Source organism: Gossypium hirsutum, chromosome D05, assembly GCF_007990345.1.
Source record: "Gossypium hirsutum isolate 1008001.06 chromosome D05, Gossypium_hirsutum_v2.1, whole genome shotgun sequence".
NCBI classification, from domain to species: domain Eukaryota; kingdom Viridiplantae; phylum Streptophyta; class Magnoliopsida; order Malvales; family Malvaceae; genus Gossypium; species Gossypium hirsutum.
The window spans coordinates 66367214-66386345 of NC_053441.1; the positions used below are offsets into that span (position 1 = coordinate 66367214).

The following is a 19132-nucleotide window of genomic DNA, read 5'->3' on the forward strand; positions in this document are numbered from 1 at the left end:
ATGTATTGATTTCTCTACTTACACAAACCCTTAATCACGGTGGCTATAACTTTTAATTATATGTAACCTTAGATGGGAGGAGAATTAATTTATACACTTTTAATTCAGTGTGTCCATTATGTAGTCAAAAAAATTGGTTGGCTAATTTAATTAGCTGGAATTTGATTAGTAATAATTTTTAGCTTTAATATAGGTTAAAATGGGCGGAGTTAATGTAATATTTATTATAATTACCCTATTACAATAAATTGAATCTGCAATGCAAATAACCAAGATTTGGCCCCAACAGTTTAAAGCATGTTGTGACATGGAAGGAACCAAAGATATCTGATCCAAAGGAAACCAATGAAACAAAGCCAAGTGGGCATCCAAAATCTTTCTCGCATATGTTCCGTCCTTCCTACCACCACTTGTTTTTCTTATATGATTTTTCCTACACCACTTCCCCCAATTCGTCTCATCCATTTTGTTTTTGTTTTTTCACTTTCACACCACATTCTTCAGTGCAGGCACCATGGCAGCTTCCTCAGCTTTGTTCACCCCTATCTTCTCCACCGTCCAAAAGAAGAATGGCATTGTTACCCCCTCCAGCATCTCATTCCACGGCCTTAGACCCCTAAGCAAGGGCAAATCTTCATCCAACGCCATCTCCTTCTCAAGAAACTCAGCTGCTAGTGCCAGGCTTGCAATCAAAGCAGAGCTGAGCGCCCAAGTTGTGATAAGCGTCAGCACTGCTCTCTCCCTTTTCTTGGGTAGATTTGTGTTCTTCAACTTCCAAAGAGAGAACGTTGCCAAGCAAGTGCCTGAGCAAAATGGGTTGACCCACTTTGAGGCTGGGGACGCACGAGCCAAGGAGTATGTTAGCCTTCTCAAGTCCAACGACCCTGTGGGATTCAACATCGTTGATGTTCTTGCTTGGGGATCTATTGGCCATATTGTTGCTTACTACATCTTGGCCACCACAAGCAATGGCTATGATCCCAAATTTTTTGGCTGAACATCAGCTTCGTCTTCTTAATTATTCTCTATTTTGTAAACCCTTGTGTAGTTCCTCTCGTGTTAAAAGAAATTGTTGCTTTTCTCCTGCTTTAATTTCTGGGTTTTTTTTTTTTGTATGCATTTGCTAATGGCTTGGTTCACAATCTAATAAGAATTCATTAACGCAGAAACTGAATAATATGCTCCACCAAAATCCCTGTTATATATTACTCCTATGCATCTGGTAACTTGATCCGCAACCCTCCACATGGTAGAGGGCTGAATTTGCTTTCCAGTTATCCCTAATATTAAAAGAACAATCAGAAACATGCACTTTCATATGGGTTCTTGAAATTTTGAAATTAATTAAATGGAAAATTGTAATACTCACCTTGGATTTAATTTTTTTAAGGAACAAATTGAAATTAGGATGAAAACTTTAATTTGTCATTATCCTATTGAAATCACAATTTTTATAATTTTTTCTTGATAGAAGAAACTCACACCTCATTGATTGTATTAAGCATACAATAAAACATTTAGATTAAATAATTAATAAAGATAAAAAAATGAAATTGAGTAATCTATTATTCAATATTCCAAACTAATATTTTAGATAATAAAATTAAAATATAGATTTTAATTAGTTTTGAGACCGCACCTAACTCCAGTGAAATAGGTTGAACACTGGGAAACTACTATTAATCCCAATGGCATGGGTTAGAAGGTAACCACCATTCTCAACCAATGACACAAAACAAATTTTTTATTTTTTGGGGAAATTAAGATATCATCTATGTTAGTTTTATGATCTACAGAGTTAAGCTTTCGAGATTCATGGCTACCCCTTTCAATAATAGTATTTGAGATTTGAACTTAAATTCTCCCATTAAGTTAATAATATGTCTTACTATTACATCCAACGCTAGTTAGTAATTTATTAGTTTCTTTCAAAACATTTTATATAACAAATTGTAGTTATATATAAACAAATTATTTATAGCTAAATTGAGAATGTAATGACCCGATTTCTTGTACTGCTGAAAATTATGAGTTTGAAACCTCATTTTCATAAACCGAGTCTGTAAATATTAAATAGAGATATTTACGGAGTTAGCATATTGATAAATTGAAAATTTGTTAAGTGATTTAGTCGAAATTGTGACTAATTAAAACCCAATGACTAAATTTAAAAGTTCAACCACTATAAATTTTTAATTAGGATAAGGCTTGGAGACCTAGATAACAATTATCTAAGGGGCTAAAATGGTTAATAAACCATTTTAGACTAATAGTTAATGGATTTTGATGATGATATCCATTAAAGATTTAACTATTATTAAATTAAGGTTAATTAAGGTAGAAACATGTTTTATTAAACTAATTAAGTCTAATTAGTAATTAATTAAACTATATAAGTTAAAGGTTAGTGGAAAAACATCATCATCTTCGTTCTTTATGCCGTTTTCCAGGGATGAAAGAAAGAAAAGTTTTAAACCTTGGAACATTTGACCAATTTTATCAATTAAGTCCCTAAGTCATTTTCTTTTATTTGTATAGATTTATGATTATGGGAGCTTTATTTAGCTAGCCCATATATCACTTTGTCCAATTGTTGAAATTTGAATAAGTTGCCATTGTTGCGAAATGGATGAATTAGACTTAAAATTGATAGAAATCAGGCTTAAATTATGAAAAGGACTAAATTGTAAAGTTAAATTGTTAGCTTTGTACATTAGAGACCAAATTGAATAAAATAAAAATTTGACATGAAATTGAGATATGAATAGAAAGTATAAGGTCCCTAATGAATCAACGTGAAATCAAATTTTAATCTGAAGATTTGGATTGAAAGTTATGCTTGTCCAGAGTTTATAGACTAAATTGAATATATTACAAAATATGCATGAATTGCTATTTGGTCGTGAATTGATTGGAAATTGATAGTGTTATAAGTTTTGCGACTTTAGTAGCTAATGTCGACATGAAACCTTTGAGAGGGAAAGGAAAAGTGAAACTTATCGACGAGTGATTTAAAAATTCCGATTTGTATTTTTATGATTCGGGATAAAAATATTTTCTTGTATATGCATGTTTATTGAATGATTGATTATTTAGGTGAGTACATGATGATAGTATGAATTTTTTTGATTGAGTTTGACGTGGGATATCGAAATAAAAGACTCAAATGGATAAAATGGAAAATGGCATGAATTATTTAAATTATGTTAAGTGATATTGTGAATGGATAAAAATATGTTGTATGGTATGTAATGCATGTGGTTTGATGATGAATTAGATTGTGGTAATGAATATGAAAGAGAAATGATATATGTACTAAATTACAAAATGAAATGCGATAAATGATTGTTATGCGATTGAATAGTGTACAAGGTACGAAAATGCATATGCGATCGAACACAATGTATGAATATGTGAATAAGAATGATTACATGTATGGTAATGCATATATGTAAAAAAAATTCCAAGTGAACTTAATAAAGGGTTAGGATACGATTGACATACTAATAGGTTTATATGTGCGCTTATACGTGATATGTGATTGTGTCACGGTCTAAAGTATAAAGCCCGTGACCATGGCACAAGATGCGTTCCATGGAGGTCAATCGATTAGATGGGGTCATTTAGACTACGAGAACTGGCCCGATTCCAAGAATTGTTAGAGACACCTATTAGATTAAAGCCTGGTTGGCCCGATAATGAAGATATGGCAACATAAGCTATTTTTAGTAAGTAGGGGATTCATATCTTGTAGATTTGATATGATATGATGTAATCTTGTAAATTCTCAAAATTAAGGGATAGGCTAATCTCGTCTGTTGATGTAAATTGATCTTGATCGTCGGTTTTGGGGGAGCTCAACCATAAATAGAGAACCTCTCCCTCACTTGTAATCCATCCATTATGTTGAATTTTTAAGAGTAATAGAATTCTTTGAGCATTTACTCAAACACTTTGTGTGCATTCTTTCTTTGGCTTTCTGTTGTTCATTTGTAGCTTCTTTTGGCACAATCATTTCCGCTATACAAATTGGTGCCTTGGAGGAGTTCTTAAGGAATCCTCACTTAAGTAAAGGCTGACTTAGGCGAGTTTGGACGAACGAATCTCTTAAGACCGCACGGATCGCGAGATAAAAGATCTAGCTCTGTGACAAGTGGTATCCGAGCTATTGGTTCGAAGGCACTGTTGGGATGTCAAAAGAAGTTGTTGAACAAAATGAGCCAATGCAGACTCGTGGGAGGGCCAGAAAAGTAAGTCGCTCGAGGGACATGCTGGCAGCTTTAGAAAATCTAGTGGTTAATCTTGAGGAGCCCGTAAGGAACATGAAGGAGACGTTTGAGTTGGTCGAGGGACGCACAGATGGGTTTGACTTAATGGAAGAGTAACTCAGAGATTTTGTGTTGGATTCTCTTAGTGCTAATACGAAAAAGATGAATGAATTAGTCAATTCCACTACGAAAAAGCTGGCAGAGAGGGATGAAAATCTCGAGGATATGGTGTTAGCTATGAAGAAGGAAATTGAAGAGCTTAAGGGGGAGCTCACGATTTACAAAGCTACTTTGAGTAATAGGATGTTGTTTTCAAGGCCGAAGCAGCAAGTAATGGATGTTCCCAAATCGGAGAAGTTCAAGGGTGCAAGGTCTGCAAGGGATGCGGTCAAACTTCTTGTGAAAAATAGAGCAATACTTTCGAGCGATAGGCATCGAGAATGATGCCATCAAGGTAAACACTGCTTCAATCTATTTTACTGATGTGGCTCTCTTGTGGTGGCATTGTAGGTCCACAGATGAGAAACATGGTGGGAACATGATTGGGACTTAGGAGGAGTTCCAAAGAGATTTGAATAAGTAGTTTTATCTACAGTATACCGAGAATGAGGCTCAGGCTAAGTTGCACCGTCTTACGCAACAAGGCACTGTTTGGGAGTATGTTCGGGCATTTAGCGAATTGATGCTTCAAATCTTTGACTTGAGCGAGAAAGAAACGTTTTATTAGTTCGAGGATAGGTTAAATCCGTGGGCAAAGTATGAGTTGCGTAGGCAAGGAATCATCGAACTTATTGTAGTCATGGCTGAAGCAGAGTCCTTTGTTGAGCTTGATCCAACGAAAGACAAGTTCGAGCCATCTAAGCCCAATGGAAAGGGCAATGGTGAAAGAAACCACGAGGAAGATGAAGAGGGACATAGCGATGATGACAACAGTACCGTAGCACAAGTGGCAATGGGAAACCATGAGTGAAGCGGGGATCTAACAACCCAAGAGACAAGGGGAAGTAGATAAAGTTTTTCTTTTGTCAAGGACCACACACGACGCAAAAATGTCTGAAGAAATCGATGATTTCGGCTATCAAAAAGAAAGATGAGCCAAAGGAAGAGGCGAAGCCTATTGAGAAAAAGACATCAAAGGTCAATTCGATGGTGCTCATTCCTAAGAAAATGAATGGTGAAGAAGGATTGATATTTGTAGACATCAACATTGTGGGTCAGAAGTGGAGTGCTCTTGTTGATACGGGAGCATCGAACTTGTTCATATCAAAAAATGCTACAAAAAAGCTTGGTCTGTCAATTAGGAAATCGAATAAGAAGATCAAGACAGTAAATTTTGAGGAGGCCCCAACTGTGGGAGTAGTTTATAGTGTGGAGCTACAAATTGGTGAATGAAAGGGTAAGGAAGACTTTAAGGTAATCCAATTAGATGATTACGATTATGTACTTGGCTTAAACTTTCTTTACAGGATTCAGATAGTTTTGTTTCTATGGGCCAATCAAATTCATATTGTCACTGGTCCATTATCAAAGATTGTTGTGCCGGTGCATCGGGATATGAAGGTTAGGACCAAGGTGTTGTCATCAATCCAACTAGTTGAAGATGTTTTATATGAGAGAAATATTAACTCGATAGAATGGAATGCTACGAAAGCCCCTTCAGAAAAGTTAGTGGAGCATGAGACCGATATGAAGCTTGTAAAGTCGATTTTAGAGCCACCAGCTTTGAGAAAGGTGGGTTGTTTATCGGACTTCGAGGGGAAAAAATAATGTAAAAGCAGTCAAAATGAGTAAATGCTGCGAGTAAGGTAGACTACGAACACTTTGATAGTGTTTTAAATTCTGACTTGTTGACTTGGTAATGTTGTAGAGGCCCTTTCAGAGTTCTTAAGTAAGGAGGTCGAGGGACTGTGGGCGGTATAAAGCCAAGATGTGAAAATCCAGGGGATTCCAATAGAAACAAGTCAAAATTGTGGCAAGTTAGAGCGGAGACTTCTTATCAACAAGATGTACCAACGAGTGCAATGGTTCAAGTTAAGAGGCGACGGAAGCTGAGGCAAAGGTTCTGAAGGAAGGAATGAACCGATTACAAGACAAGTCGAGAAAAGGCCCAAGCAATGAGAGAATTCTAAGGTGAATCAAGTTAGTGACATTCGAAAGCCGCAACGAGGGCGTTGCGGGAATGGGTGGGGGAGAGTGTCACGTGCCAAAGTATAAAGCCCGTAACTATAGCACAAAATGCTCCCCATGGAGGTCGATCGATTAAATGGGGATTATTTAGCCAACGAGAATTGGCCCAATTCTAAGAGCTACTGGAGAAGCCTACCAGATTAAAGCCTGATTGGCCCGATAATGAAGATATGACAACATAGGCTATTTTTAGTAAGTAGGGGAATCATATCTTGTAGATTTGATATAAATCCCCAAATTTAAGGGATAGGCTAATCTCGTCCGTCGATGTAAATTGATCTTGACCGTCTGTTTTGGGGGAGCTCAACTATAAATAGAGAGTCTCCCCCTCACTTGTAATCTATCTATTGTATGTTGCATTCTTAAGGGTAATAGAATTCTTTGAGCATTTACTCAAACACTTTGTGTGCATTCTTTCTTTGGCTTTCTGTTGTTCATTTGTAGCTTTTTTTTGGCACAACCGCTTCTGCTATACAAATTGGTGCATTCGAGGAGTTCTTAAGAAATCCTCACTTGAGTAAAGGCTAGCTTAGGCTAGTTTGGACGAACGAACCGCCTAAGCCCATACGGATCACGAGACGAAAGATCTAGCCTCGTGAGAATTGTACGGAGATCATTACAGGTTATATTGAGATTCAACATTTGTTTCGAATCATCTCTGGTGTGGTGGAGGGATGTATTAGCATATGAGTAAGCATTAAATGCTTACGAGCTTTACACTTCAATGCCCTGGTGTGGTGTAGTTTAAGCTCCTACGAGCTATCTGGTTGTTGGAAAATGTGTCCATATTGTAGTAAACATGTAACCGTTATCTATATATTTCAACAATAAATAAATGAATAAATTTAATTTCACAATTTACAATTATATATATCTTTTGTATTTTTTTCATTCATGTTTTGCATACATAGCGAAATTATGACAAACAAATATTAACTTATTTACTTCAGTAGATAATCTAAACGAGTCTACAATCTCGTAAAAGAATCAAAGTGGGTATTTAGTTTAAATACTTAGAAGGATTATTATGCAATCTACAATTCCAATTTGGGAGATGGCTAGTCTTGTCTATCAGAGCAACTGATTCCACAGGTAGAGATATAGATGTACTATTTAGAAGAATGATACATTGGACTGGATCCAAGTTAAATTAATTTTGAATCCGTTAGTAAATTAATTCACTTGTGATGTTTATGGTGTGACTTACCTAAATCCTAAGTTAGTCAATGACCATGCGTATGTAACTCATGTGCTTTGATATAATTGGAGGCTTATGCTCTAAATATGATCGACCCGATAGTTGGTATGCTGGGTACATAACTTGTGTATGATATGGCTTTACTAGCAATAATAGAATTCGTAACTCAATTAAAGAGTTAACGATACCCTTTCATTGGCATTGTGTGCATTGATAAATATGGAATGTGGTCACGAGTTGCTTGTTCACGAATGAGAAATTTATCACAACCATTAGTTGACAATGATCATATTAATCATTAAGAAGACATAATGGTGACGATGAGATAAAATATGATTGTATTGAGTAAACGAATTTAACTCAAAAGAATTAAGAAAATCGTATGAGGGTAACACGCACATGGCGAAGTCATTGGACAAAGCAGTTTGATGAATTGCCTTCATAAATAGTATATAATAAGTTCTTAATCATGGTACTTCTTGTTGACTGACTCTATAATTAAGTAAATTGTGAATTATCGGAGTGATACTTCTAGACATAATTGTAATTACTCGAGCTTAATTGTATATGTTTGATTGGTCCATCTGCTAGCTCAACAAAGGTCGATCAGACTGCATTTATACTAGAAGAAAATTTTATGACTTTGAACATAATTTAATTGTGTCGATTTATTCGATGTGGAATTAAATTAGGTGGCCGTGACAATTGTTCAACTAGAAAATTTGATTAAAGAATTTTCTTGAAAAATTAATTTAGAAAATCTCAGTAATTTTTGGATAAATTAATTTTGATTAAGTTAAATTAAAATAATCAAATTAATTAAAATAAATATGATATTTTTTAAAATTAATTTTCAAGTTAGACAATTAGACCAATGGGTAATTGAACTTAAAAATTGAACCTGTGATCGAAAATTGAACCCGAGAACCAAAACCTGAGACTGAAACCCAAAAACTGGTTGAACTGAGTCTTGTGTATGAAACTGGGTCGATGGTCCAACTAGTGGTTGGATCGGACCTGTCGAGCCGTCACTGGCCTGGATTGAACCGGTAACAGCCAAACCGACCAAGCCCATTCAGGTAAAACGATGACCATTTGGGGTGCTAGGGAGAAAGGATGTCGATGATGGCACTGCCAGGCACGATGTCTACGACGACGGTGATTTGGCGGTCGATAGATGGCCGACGGCGGCGATTCATCGGTAGTAGAGCAATGAAAAATTACACTTCTAGTGGGACTCTACCAGATAACTTAATTTCAAATTAACTTTTCTAAAGATAATATTGTTTTAATGAATTTAATTTAATATTTATCTAAATATTAATATGATATTAAATTAAATTTAATATTTATCTAGATAGTATTTTATTAATTTAATATTAATGTGATTAATTCTAATCCTAGTCGAACTCTCTCTAAACTCTCCCTAAGAGGGCATGGGTCATTATTTTAATACACTTGAATTCAAGAAAAGTTGTAGAGTATTAATTCTCTATAGAAATTATTTCAGAAATTTTTTTTAGAGATATTCATGTTATTTACAACTTGGCCCTAGAAGTTTAGAAAATTTATGAACTTTCCCCACTAGTAATTTTGTGAAATTTGTTTTTAATTGAAATGAGTCTATACTCGGCAGACGTGAGCTTAAGGATAGCAGAGAAGATTACTTGATCGAAGCATTCATTCTAGATGATTCCTAAAGATACGATTTCGATTAAGTGTTTATTACTTTAGATAACACAATCAAGTTCTTATTTTTTGAAAATAATTTAAAACTTTGATTTTCCCTTAAACCTATTTTCTGTTACATTTTCTGAACCTGATTTTTAACATTCGGTATCAGAGCCACATTATACTCTATCTATAAGTATAAATAAGTAAATAAAAATATATTTCTCTTCTTCTGAATGATTTAATTACATAGAAAGTGACATTATTTAGATCTTATGCGCGTTTGGAGTTATATATGGGAATGGATGCAATATTATATTTTTTTTATATAATTGTTATTTTTGTCAAGTTTGTAGATCATAGGAAATAGATCGTGGACTATGTAACGCGGTTTGTGCAAATATACACAGTCGTTCAAATAATAAGTAAGTAAAATAAGTTATCGTCTCCACAGGGATTGTATAAGCTTAACCAATTAATTGCAAAAATATAAATAACAATTTGATGTAAAAACTCAATAATTTGGATGATAATGATTAATTTAAATAAGATTAACTAGATACAAAGATTGATCCCTATGCAATTCTAATCTAGATGCAATTTACCTAAATGTATGAATGAATGACTTTAGCAACAAAAACAATCAACATAAAATAGGCTAGGATAATTATATTAATCAATTCAATTTACTTTATCATGCTTAACAATGTTCGGAAATACTTCCACGGCAACTCGATCTTTCATGAGTTTGGATACCAAATTAAGTTCTTTCGGAGTCTTTTACTTAGTTAAATATGCATTTACGTAAGGTCATAGGGACATTTACGTTTGCAACAGTTTAATTACATAAACCTAAAAACTATGCAAGATAATAGAGCTAACTAAAGATATTATGAACTTCAACTTAGTCGGGTTTAAGGATCTAAATTGAGCATTGCACTTTTCAATCATGTGTCTACTAGTCGTCGTCCGGTTAGGATTGCTCAACTAATTATCTGGGTGCACCCAATCATGTATAAATGAAATGCATCATGATATTAATTGAAAACATTATTGACTAAGGCCTAAAAATATTAAACATGAATAAAATAAATCTTATTGAATTAACATAAAATAAATCTTATTGAATTAACATAATCATCCTAGAAAATAAGATTTAAAATATCATCGTTGATGTCAAAAATAACAAACTCAAAGCAAACATGATTAAAATAAATAACAAGAGAAAATAGTAAACTCTACTCAGTTCAACAACCTTTCGGATCTATTCTGACTGATGCGCTCCTCTATTCTACTCGATTCTTCTTTTGCTAAGGAATTCCTAAGGTGGCCGGCCAAAGAGTGTTTTTGACAAAGCCTTTATTGGCTAAAGGATGGAAGGGAAATGGGTGGCTATGCAAGGGAAAGGAAAAGGGAAATGGAATGTAGAGAAAATGCTAATGAGAGAAGAGAAATGAGTTATGAGGGATAATGGATTAAGGGATTGATGCATGGTATTTATAAGTGAAGGTCAGGGGTAAAGTTTACTAAAAATAGATTTCAAATTCCTTCTTTTCCTATCATACATGGCCGGCCATATTTCAAGGAGAAGGAGATGACTATGCATGGTATTTATAAGTGAAGGTAAGGGGTGAAGTTTGCTAAAAATAAATTTCAAATTCCTTCTTTTCCTATCATACATGGCCGACCATATTTCAATGAGAAGGGGATAAATTAGTCTCCTCATTTTGAATTCAAACCAAGGATATTAATGTCCATAGGGTGGACGGTTTCAGCAGCAAGTTGTTGGGCTAATTTCTGATTATTTTCCAACTGTAATGATCTTAAATTAAATACCCAAAAACTTGCTTTTGGGAATCTATCTACTTGTGCCGAAACTGGGCTTTAGTTCTCCCTTATTAGACAGTTTCTCAGTCTAATAATTTAGCAGACATGTCTATTTTTTAACACCTCTTTTATTGGGTCAAATTATCAACCTCATGACCCAAGTTGCATGGTATTGTCGTCCACATGAATTAATTTGTGCATGTCTATGCTTAAGGATAATAAAAACCCTCTTTATTTGAGTTTAAGAGTTAATATTTATAGTACTATTGATGTTTGACCTAATTGGGACAACTCTACCCTGAATTACGAGTAAAAAGTTGATTGTTTGGATGGAAAAACCCTTGTAGATTTTAAGTCCATCAAGCGTCAATGTTGCAACATCATAGGTTCGATGTTGTGACTTTGCAAGCAGTTTGCTCGAGTCTTTGTGGAAAGACTTGGTTTTTGCGACTTTGCTCCTCAATGTGGAGACTTTGCTGCAACATTGTGACCTACTTCTATCTTTGGGTACTATCATGGATGTCGCAACTTTAAGTGTTGAATGTCGCGACTTTAGCTTCCAATGTTGCGACTCTTAGCTTTTAATGTCGCGACCTTAGCGAAAATTTGTTTGCCTTATCGATGTTGCTCGAAAATCCTTCTAAGTGTGTGTGTAGCTTCAATGTCACGACTTTATGTTCTCCTGTTCTATTTGGTTCAAGTCATTTCCTGCACCACTCCATAGCTTAGTTAGAACTCATTAGGCTCGAGTTGGCCTAATTCGTCGATAAACATCATATAAATGCTTTTTTTAATCAATTAAGTATAGATAACATATAATTCATAAAACTATGAAAATAACATAAAAATGCTCAATTACAAGCTCCTTAAGTATCAAAAAGAATATAATTTACCATATCAAATTATGGAAGATCAATGCACTGGTACGGAAAACAAAGAAAATATACTTGTAACTACATTCGTAACATAACCCTCCTTTCAATGGCAGACGGCATAGGATTGAGCAACAACCCTGGCCTTAAGTTAAGTAGCAATAGAATCAACACCTTTTATCTGATTACTTCCAGTAGTAGCACCATCTCGAGCAAAACCTTGGCCTCATGTGTTGGAAAACCATTGGATTACCTATCAAATGCTCCTCTTATTAATACTAAATTGTCCTTCCAGTATGTTGTATGCTCATGATGCTCGGACCACCTATTAAATTACATAATGTCACTACAAATATAAGACATTTAGATTGTAGATATTGACTTTTCGGTTAAAGGTTCTACTGTTACCTTCAAATTAGTGAGAAAATGAAAGGTTCAAAGGGTATAAGGGCAATGAATGAAAGTCGATATCACCCCCCACAAGTGTAAAATCATAAGGCAGACATTCACTTCCTCATTCCTTACTTTACACCCTTTGCACAATGCCTTGTATAAGCAAGCCAAAATGGTAATGCCCTAACTATACGTACTAGACTATTTGGAAATTAGATAATAATATGAGGTACATAGTATGAGCTAAGTTGCCAAACTTGTATGGCATTAGCACACCTCCAATCAAACGAAGATTGTACAATCGAGCATGACAATCGATCTAAACAAGTGTTGGATTTTGTGGAGATTCTCGGAGTACCTCTTCAACCAATCAAACTTCACTCGTTGCCCTTTGAAATCTAACAAAATATTGGTTCCTATTCTAAACGTTGCATAAAGGAACTCTTGTAGATTAAATTCAAACGTTCTTGTCATAGTATGCTCGTCCACTAGTAGCCCTATCAACAAAGCTACATATTCTAGCATTATTGTCACTTCACTGTATGAGAATGAAATGTACGGATCTCTGGTATCCATCGTTCAATCAGAGCAAATAGGAATATCAGAATGTAAATAACTCTCCTAATTTGACTTGCATGATAAAAACCGACGTCACTTAATTAAGGAACTATTCTCTTATTATGCATATCCATACTCATATTGTCGTGAAGTTGAGCGACAAGAAAATACTACAATAAAGTAACATCCAAATATATGTCCTCCTTCGAATCTTAATAAGTTGATAACCATGACGGTATGAATGAGAATTGTAATTTGGAGGCACTTAACTAGATAGGGTTTAGAGTAGAACGTAACATACTATTCATTTTGGATGGTTATTAAAAATTAAAATCTAAAAACCTTATTTATATGTTTTAAATTTAAAGTTTATATAATAAGCTTGACACACACAAGTATCAGCTTCAACTTAATTTTCCATTCTATTAGAGTTTAGACTTATTCGCATCTTTTCAAAAATAAATTATATTGTTATGGTATACTTTTAAATTTTAACCATAAACTTAACATCTATAACGATGGGTGCAATAATCATATTATAATAATTACTAATACCACTGAAGGGTTGATAATTTGGCGGCATTAACATGCTAACCAAACTCAATACCTTCGGGATATTTTAAAAAATAATTTTATCATAAACATATTAATAAATAATATTAAAATATAAAAAACGAAGAGAGTGGACAGTCCATTTTCTTCAAAAAGAAAAAAAAATACAGTAGACAGTAGTAGTCAGTTCTGAGTTGGACCGGTCTTTGGTCCAATTTCCGGTGCAAATGGATTCAAATTGTGTCAGATGTGATGTGTACACTGCCACATAAATATGAAGACCTGGACTGCATCAACATATAATAAGTAGATGCTTAATTATCTAATATGCAATATTAAACCCACTCCCAACGAGTTCTGAGTGAATGGTACCCCTTCCAATGTCCTTTTTCCTCAGTTTTTCTCTCACCAATCTTTGGCTTCCGTGACAAGGTGAGGTGAGATGTAAGAATCCACTCCCCCATGTTACATACGACACATAAAACAAAAAGAAATGGCTAAGCCCAAGGCAATCACATAAATTAATTAACCTACACCATTAGGCATTAACCCTCCCCCTTTATCTGCATCTTCTTTTTAACCATTTTATCTAATATTTTATGTCCAAAACCCCACGCATCCAGCCCAACATTAGATTCCCCCCACCTTCTCCACAGCTTGGTTTTGTGAGATGGCCCTTCAGAATCTGCAGCACAGGGTTTCTCTTCTTTCTCGACAAAGCTGAGGTAAGTTAATTTATGTTGCATTGCGTAGTGTATATGTATATATGAAATGATACTAGGTACTGCTTTACAGGCTTGTTATATCAGGTCCGTCCTAGTAAAGTAATGTAATTGCTTTTAATTGAATCAATCAACCATTTATTGTTCCGGTGTTTGTGAGCAAAGCCTGAATGATTCTACTAAATGAATGCTGATAGCAGTTTATGAAGGTTTAATCGACTATTCTCCTTTTTGTTTAATACTAAATGAATCTACTCCACCATGTCTATGGGTAAAAGGAAACAGGTGTAGTGTGATGGAAAGCGAGGCCCACTCACTTAAATAATCTCAGAATCACATGCAAATTTCTCATTTGACATCACTGTTGCATTCAACTTGTACCGTAGCCGTTGGTCAGAGGCAGAGGCAGAGGCAGAGGCAGAGGCAGTGCCATTCACTCAATTTTATTAGCTTCTGTCATGGATAATTGATGCTGGAGAATCCAGGAAGGGGTGGCTCAGAGTTTTTGTCTTTGTGAACTGATGATGATAACTTTCCAAGTAAAAGCTCTATTATGGTATAGGCTTTAGAGGAGAAACGTTGTACAAGTGAGATCTACTGTAATTAATAGCATGGGTGTGGGTATGGGTGAAGAAGAAGAAGCATCGGTATCAGGTAATATCAAGCTTTCTGAAGAGAACCACCCCAGTGGCGGCCTAACCATCAAGACAACTGGTAAAGATGCTTCAACTTTGGTTGCTAGGGATCTGCATTCTCCAAGCTTAAAATCATCAATGGAGTCATCTCCTTACAACTCTCCCTCCTTGGTGTCCCCACCATCGTCCGCATTCGTTTCAGCTTTGCAGTCACCATATATATCACCAAGAGCCACAATCCTGAAATCCCAAGACCAAGAGAACTCTAACCCTTGTCTTGTTTCGCATCCATCGCCACCAGTCTCATCATACAGAGGGGGTTCACAATCTGATGATATACCCAGTAGTTCCTACACTCCCCCGTCGGACCAGTATGAATACTCTGATGACCCCGCAGATCCCAAGTTGAAGTTTGTAACTTGTGTTCCAGTCCCAGATCCTGGTCCACGCATCTCATTCTCGTTTCCAGTGCCCCGAATTTCCTTTGCAAAAGCTCCTGTTTCTCCGGCATCTAATGCCAAACTCAGGAGTTGTGACGTTTTCATTGGCTTCCACGGTCAAAATCCTAACTTGGCTCGCTTCTGCAAGTGGGTTAAGTCAGAGCTGGAGCTTCAGGGAATTGCTTGCTTTGTTGCAGACAGGGCTAAGTATTCGGATAGTCAGAGCCATGAGATTGCGGACCGAATCATCTGCTCAGTCACATATGGAGTTGTGGTGGTCACTAGTTGTAGCTTTCTCAACCATCTCAGCTTGGAGGAAATTAGATTCTTTACTCAAAAGAAGAACTTGATTCCTGTCTTGTTTGACACGGGACCTGCTGAGATCATGGGACTTCTCAACTGCAATTCAATCGATAAAGAATGCAAAGAAGCAATTGAAGGAGTAATCAAGTGTCATGAGTTCAAACTGGAAGCCAGTCAGGGTAACTGGAGAAGCTGTGTAGCTAAAGCTGCAGCAATATTGCGAGCAAAGCTTGGAAGGAAGAGTGTGGCAGAGCAAGACTTTGTTGCTGAGCTGCCCTTTCCCAGAAACAGGTTTTTTGTGGGAAGAGACAAGGAGATTGTGGAGATTGAGAGTGCCTTATTTGGAGTTGCTGAGCAAGATTATTATTGTTGCTCTATGCCCATTATCAAAGGTGAAGCAAGCGGGCAATCTGAAGGGCTTGCTGATGAAGAAAGTGATAATATTGTTTCTACCAGGGGGAGGTACATTAATTTGGAATTGGGCAAGAGCAAAGAGCCTTCGTCTGAACCAGTTATGGGAAGAAGTTCAACGAAAAGATCCAAATTCAACAAGTCAAAAAGTGACAACTACAAGAGCTTAGGCAGCAGTGTGATCTGCATAAATGGCGTTGCTGGCATTGGAAAGACCGAGCTTGCTCTTGAGTTTGCCTATCGGTATGCCCAGAGATATAAGATGGTTCTTTGGGTTGGTGGAGAGGCCAGATATTTCAGGCAGAATATACTGAATTTGTCGGTCAATTTGGGGTTGGATGTGAGTGCCCAAGACGAGAAGGAAAGAGGCCGGATTCGAAGCTTCGAGGAGCAGGAATTTGAAGCATTCAAGCGAGTGAAGAGGGAGCTGTTCCGGGACATGCCTTATCTGTTGATCATTGACAATCTTGAGACAGAGCGAGAGTGGTGGGAAGGAAAAGACCTGCATGACTTGATTCCTAGGAACACTGGAGGGACTCATGTGATCATCACAACTAGGCTACCAAAGGTGATGACTTTTGACATGATGCAGCTTCCTCCATTGCCTTTATCCGATGCTATGATTTTAGTACGAGGTAGAAAGAAAAAGGATTATTCGACCGAGGAGTTGGAGTACTTGAGAAAATTTGATGAGAAATCGGGAAGATTGAGCTTTGGTTTGTGGATTATTGGTTCACTACTTTCCGAGCTGCCCATTTCTCCATCTGCACTCTTTGAAGCTGTGAACCAAGTCTCTACCTCACTTGAAGATGCCTCTACTTCACCCACTGATGAGCAGTTCTTCAAACACAACCCTTTCCTGATGAAAATTCTATGTTTTTGCTTCGCGGTCTTGCATCAAGTTAATGGGAGAAGGAACAATATTCTAGCCTCACGAATGCTTCTTGTTGGAGCTTGGTTTGCCCCATCATCCATACCTGCAAATTTGCTAGCTACTGCAGCTAAGTATATGCCTGTTGCTGGAAACAGATTCAGAAGGTGGACTAAGTGTCTAAGTCTTGCATTGGGCTGCTGCGGCGGGTGTGGTTTCACTACTCAAAGTGACGAAGATTGTGCCAATCTCCTAGTAAAGCTAGGATTGGCAAGACGAGCTAATGGGCAGAATGGATGTTGGATTCAGTTCCATCCTATAACTCAAGCATTTGCAAAGAGAAAAGAATGCTTATCGACTGCTAAAGCTGCAGTCCTAGGCATAAGAAAAACCGGGAACCCATTGATAAATTCTGATCATCTATGGGCCACTGCATTTCTTGTATTCGGGTTTAAGTCGGAACCTCCTATCGTGCAGTTAAAAGCAATAGATATGGTGATGTATATCAAGAAGACGGCACTACCATTGGCAATCAGAGCCTTCACAACATTCTCAAGATGCAATTCGGCATTGGAGTTATTGAAGGTGTGCACAAATGTGTTAGAGGAAGTGGAGAAGTCATTTGTATCTCAAATACAAGACTGGTGCCAGGGGTCGCTATGTTGGAGAAACAAGTTACAAGGGAAGCAAAGGGTGGACGAGTACGTATGGCAAGATGTGACATTGTTGAAGGCTACCTTGTTGGAAACCAGAGCCAAGCTGCTGTTAAGAGGTGGGCATTTTGACGGTGGTGAAGAGCTGTGCAGAACTTGTATCAGTATTAGAACAGTCATGCTGGGGCACAATCATGCACAAACATTGGCTGCTCAAGAAACACTTGCAAACTTGGTGAGAATGAGGAGCAAGATATGATTTTTTTTATATATAGCCCAAGCCATCCTCAATGGGATACAAGTTCAGTTTTGTTGACTGTGTAAAATACGACTTTTTTTTTTCACGTGGATTGGATTTGATTGGATGGGATAGGAAATTTCACTACTTGTTTCACTTACTGCGTATATCAGTATTTCGCATAAGCTTATGCATGCTTATCATCGAAACTAATTAGAAATCTTTTACTAGGGTTCAATCTATTGTAAATTTTGGAGTCAAGATGTAATTTTACTTTTTATTAATTAATAATTTTATAATTTTTGGATCTTAAAAATTTTTTTATAATTTTTTGAGTAGGAATGTGCATTTGGTCGGTTCAAATCAAAATATTTCGGTTTGGGTTAGTCGATTTTTAGGTTTTTACTTTTTAAAATTTATTTATTTACAAAACAAAAGAAGAAAAAAAGTTATCATTTAAATAAAACTTAGGGCACGTTTGGTTCGCTGTATTGGATTAGAGGCGTATTGGATTAGAGGTGTATTGGGATTAGAGGTGTATTGGATTAGAGGTGTAATAGCTAATCCACTGTTTGGTTGAATGTAATGGAATAGAGGCGTAATAGTAATCTTGTGTTTGGTTGAATGGAATAGAGGTGTAATAGCATAATAGAAAAAACTAAAATGACTAGAATACCCTTAGCATAAATTTGTTTTGGTAAATGATTATTGTTATTGTTATTTAAATTATAATAAGATTTTTATTATCAATAATAAATAATTTAATCATATTTAAACATAATTATTATTAAATATATTTTAATTAAAATATATAATTTAATAAAATTCTTAATAATTAATATTCTTATATTAATTTACTGAAATCATAATATATGATACTGTAAAATATAAATTAACATAATTATTATTAAATATATTTTAATTAAAATATATAATTTAATGAAATTCTTAATTGGATAATATTCTTATATTAATTTACTGAAATCATAATATATGATACTGTAAAATATAAATTAACATAATTATTATTAAATATATTTTAATTAAAATATATAATTTAATGAAATTCTTAATTGGATAATATTCTTATATTAATTTACTGAAATCATAATATATGATACTGTAAAATATAAATTAACATAATTATTATTAAATATATTTTAATTAAACTATATAATTTAAAAAAATTCTTAATAATTAATATTCTTATATTAATTTACTCAAATCATAATATATGATACTGTAAAATATAAATTAACATAATTATTATTAAATATATTTTAATTAAACTATATAATTTAAAAAAATTCTTAATAATTAATGTTCTTATATT

General features: G+C 35.4%; 2 protein-coding genes across 3 annotated transcripts; both read left to right on the forward strand.

Moving 5' to 3' along the window:
* The first annotated feature begins 325 nt into the window (after window positions 1-325).
* On the forward strand, window positions 326-1092 carry LOC107903392 (photosystem I reaction center subunit V, chloroplastic). The gene has a single exon (XM_016829414.2). The coding sequence runs from the start codon at window positions 515-517 to the stop codon at window positions 995-997; it is 483 nt and encodes a 160-aa protein (XP_016684903.1). The 5' UTR covers window positions 326-514; the 3' UTR covers window positions 998-1092.
* Window positions 1093-13953: 12861 nt separating this feature from the next.
* Window positions 13954-18106, forward strand: LOC107903390 (uncharacterized). 2 transcript variants are annotated; one of them, XM_016829413.2, is made up of 2 exons: window positions 13954-14251; window positions 14527-18106. In XM_016829413.2, the coding sequence occupies exon 2, from the start codon at window positions 14860-14862 to the stop codon at window positions 17818-17820; it is 2961 nt and encodes a 986-aa protein (XP_016684902.2). In that variant the 5' UTR covers window positions 13954-14251; window positions 14527-14859; the 3' UTR covers window positions 17821-18106. The 2 variants fall into 2 exon arrangements, with proteins under 2 accessions (XP_016684902.2, XP_040948523.1); XM_041092589.1 differs by having other exon boundaries at window positions 14007-14251; window positions 14534-18106.
* The last annotated feature ends 1026 nt before the right edge of the window (window positions 18107-19132 follow it).

Coding starts and splice junctions, on each gene's coding strand:
- LOC107903392 (XM_016829414.2), top strand. CDS start 515: ATGGCAGCTTCCTCAGCTTTGTTCACCCCTATCTTCTCCACCGTCCAA.
- LOC107903390 (XM_016829413.2), top strand. CDS start 14,860: ATGGGTGTGGGTATGGGTGAAGAAGAAGAAGCATCGGTATCAGGTAAT.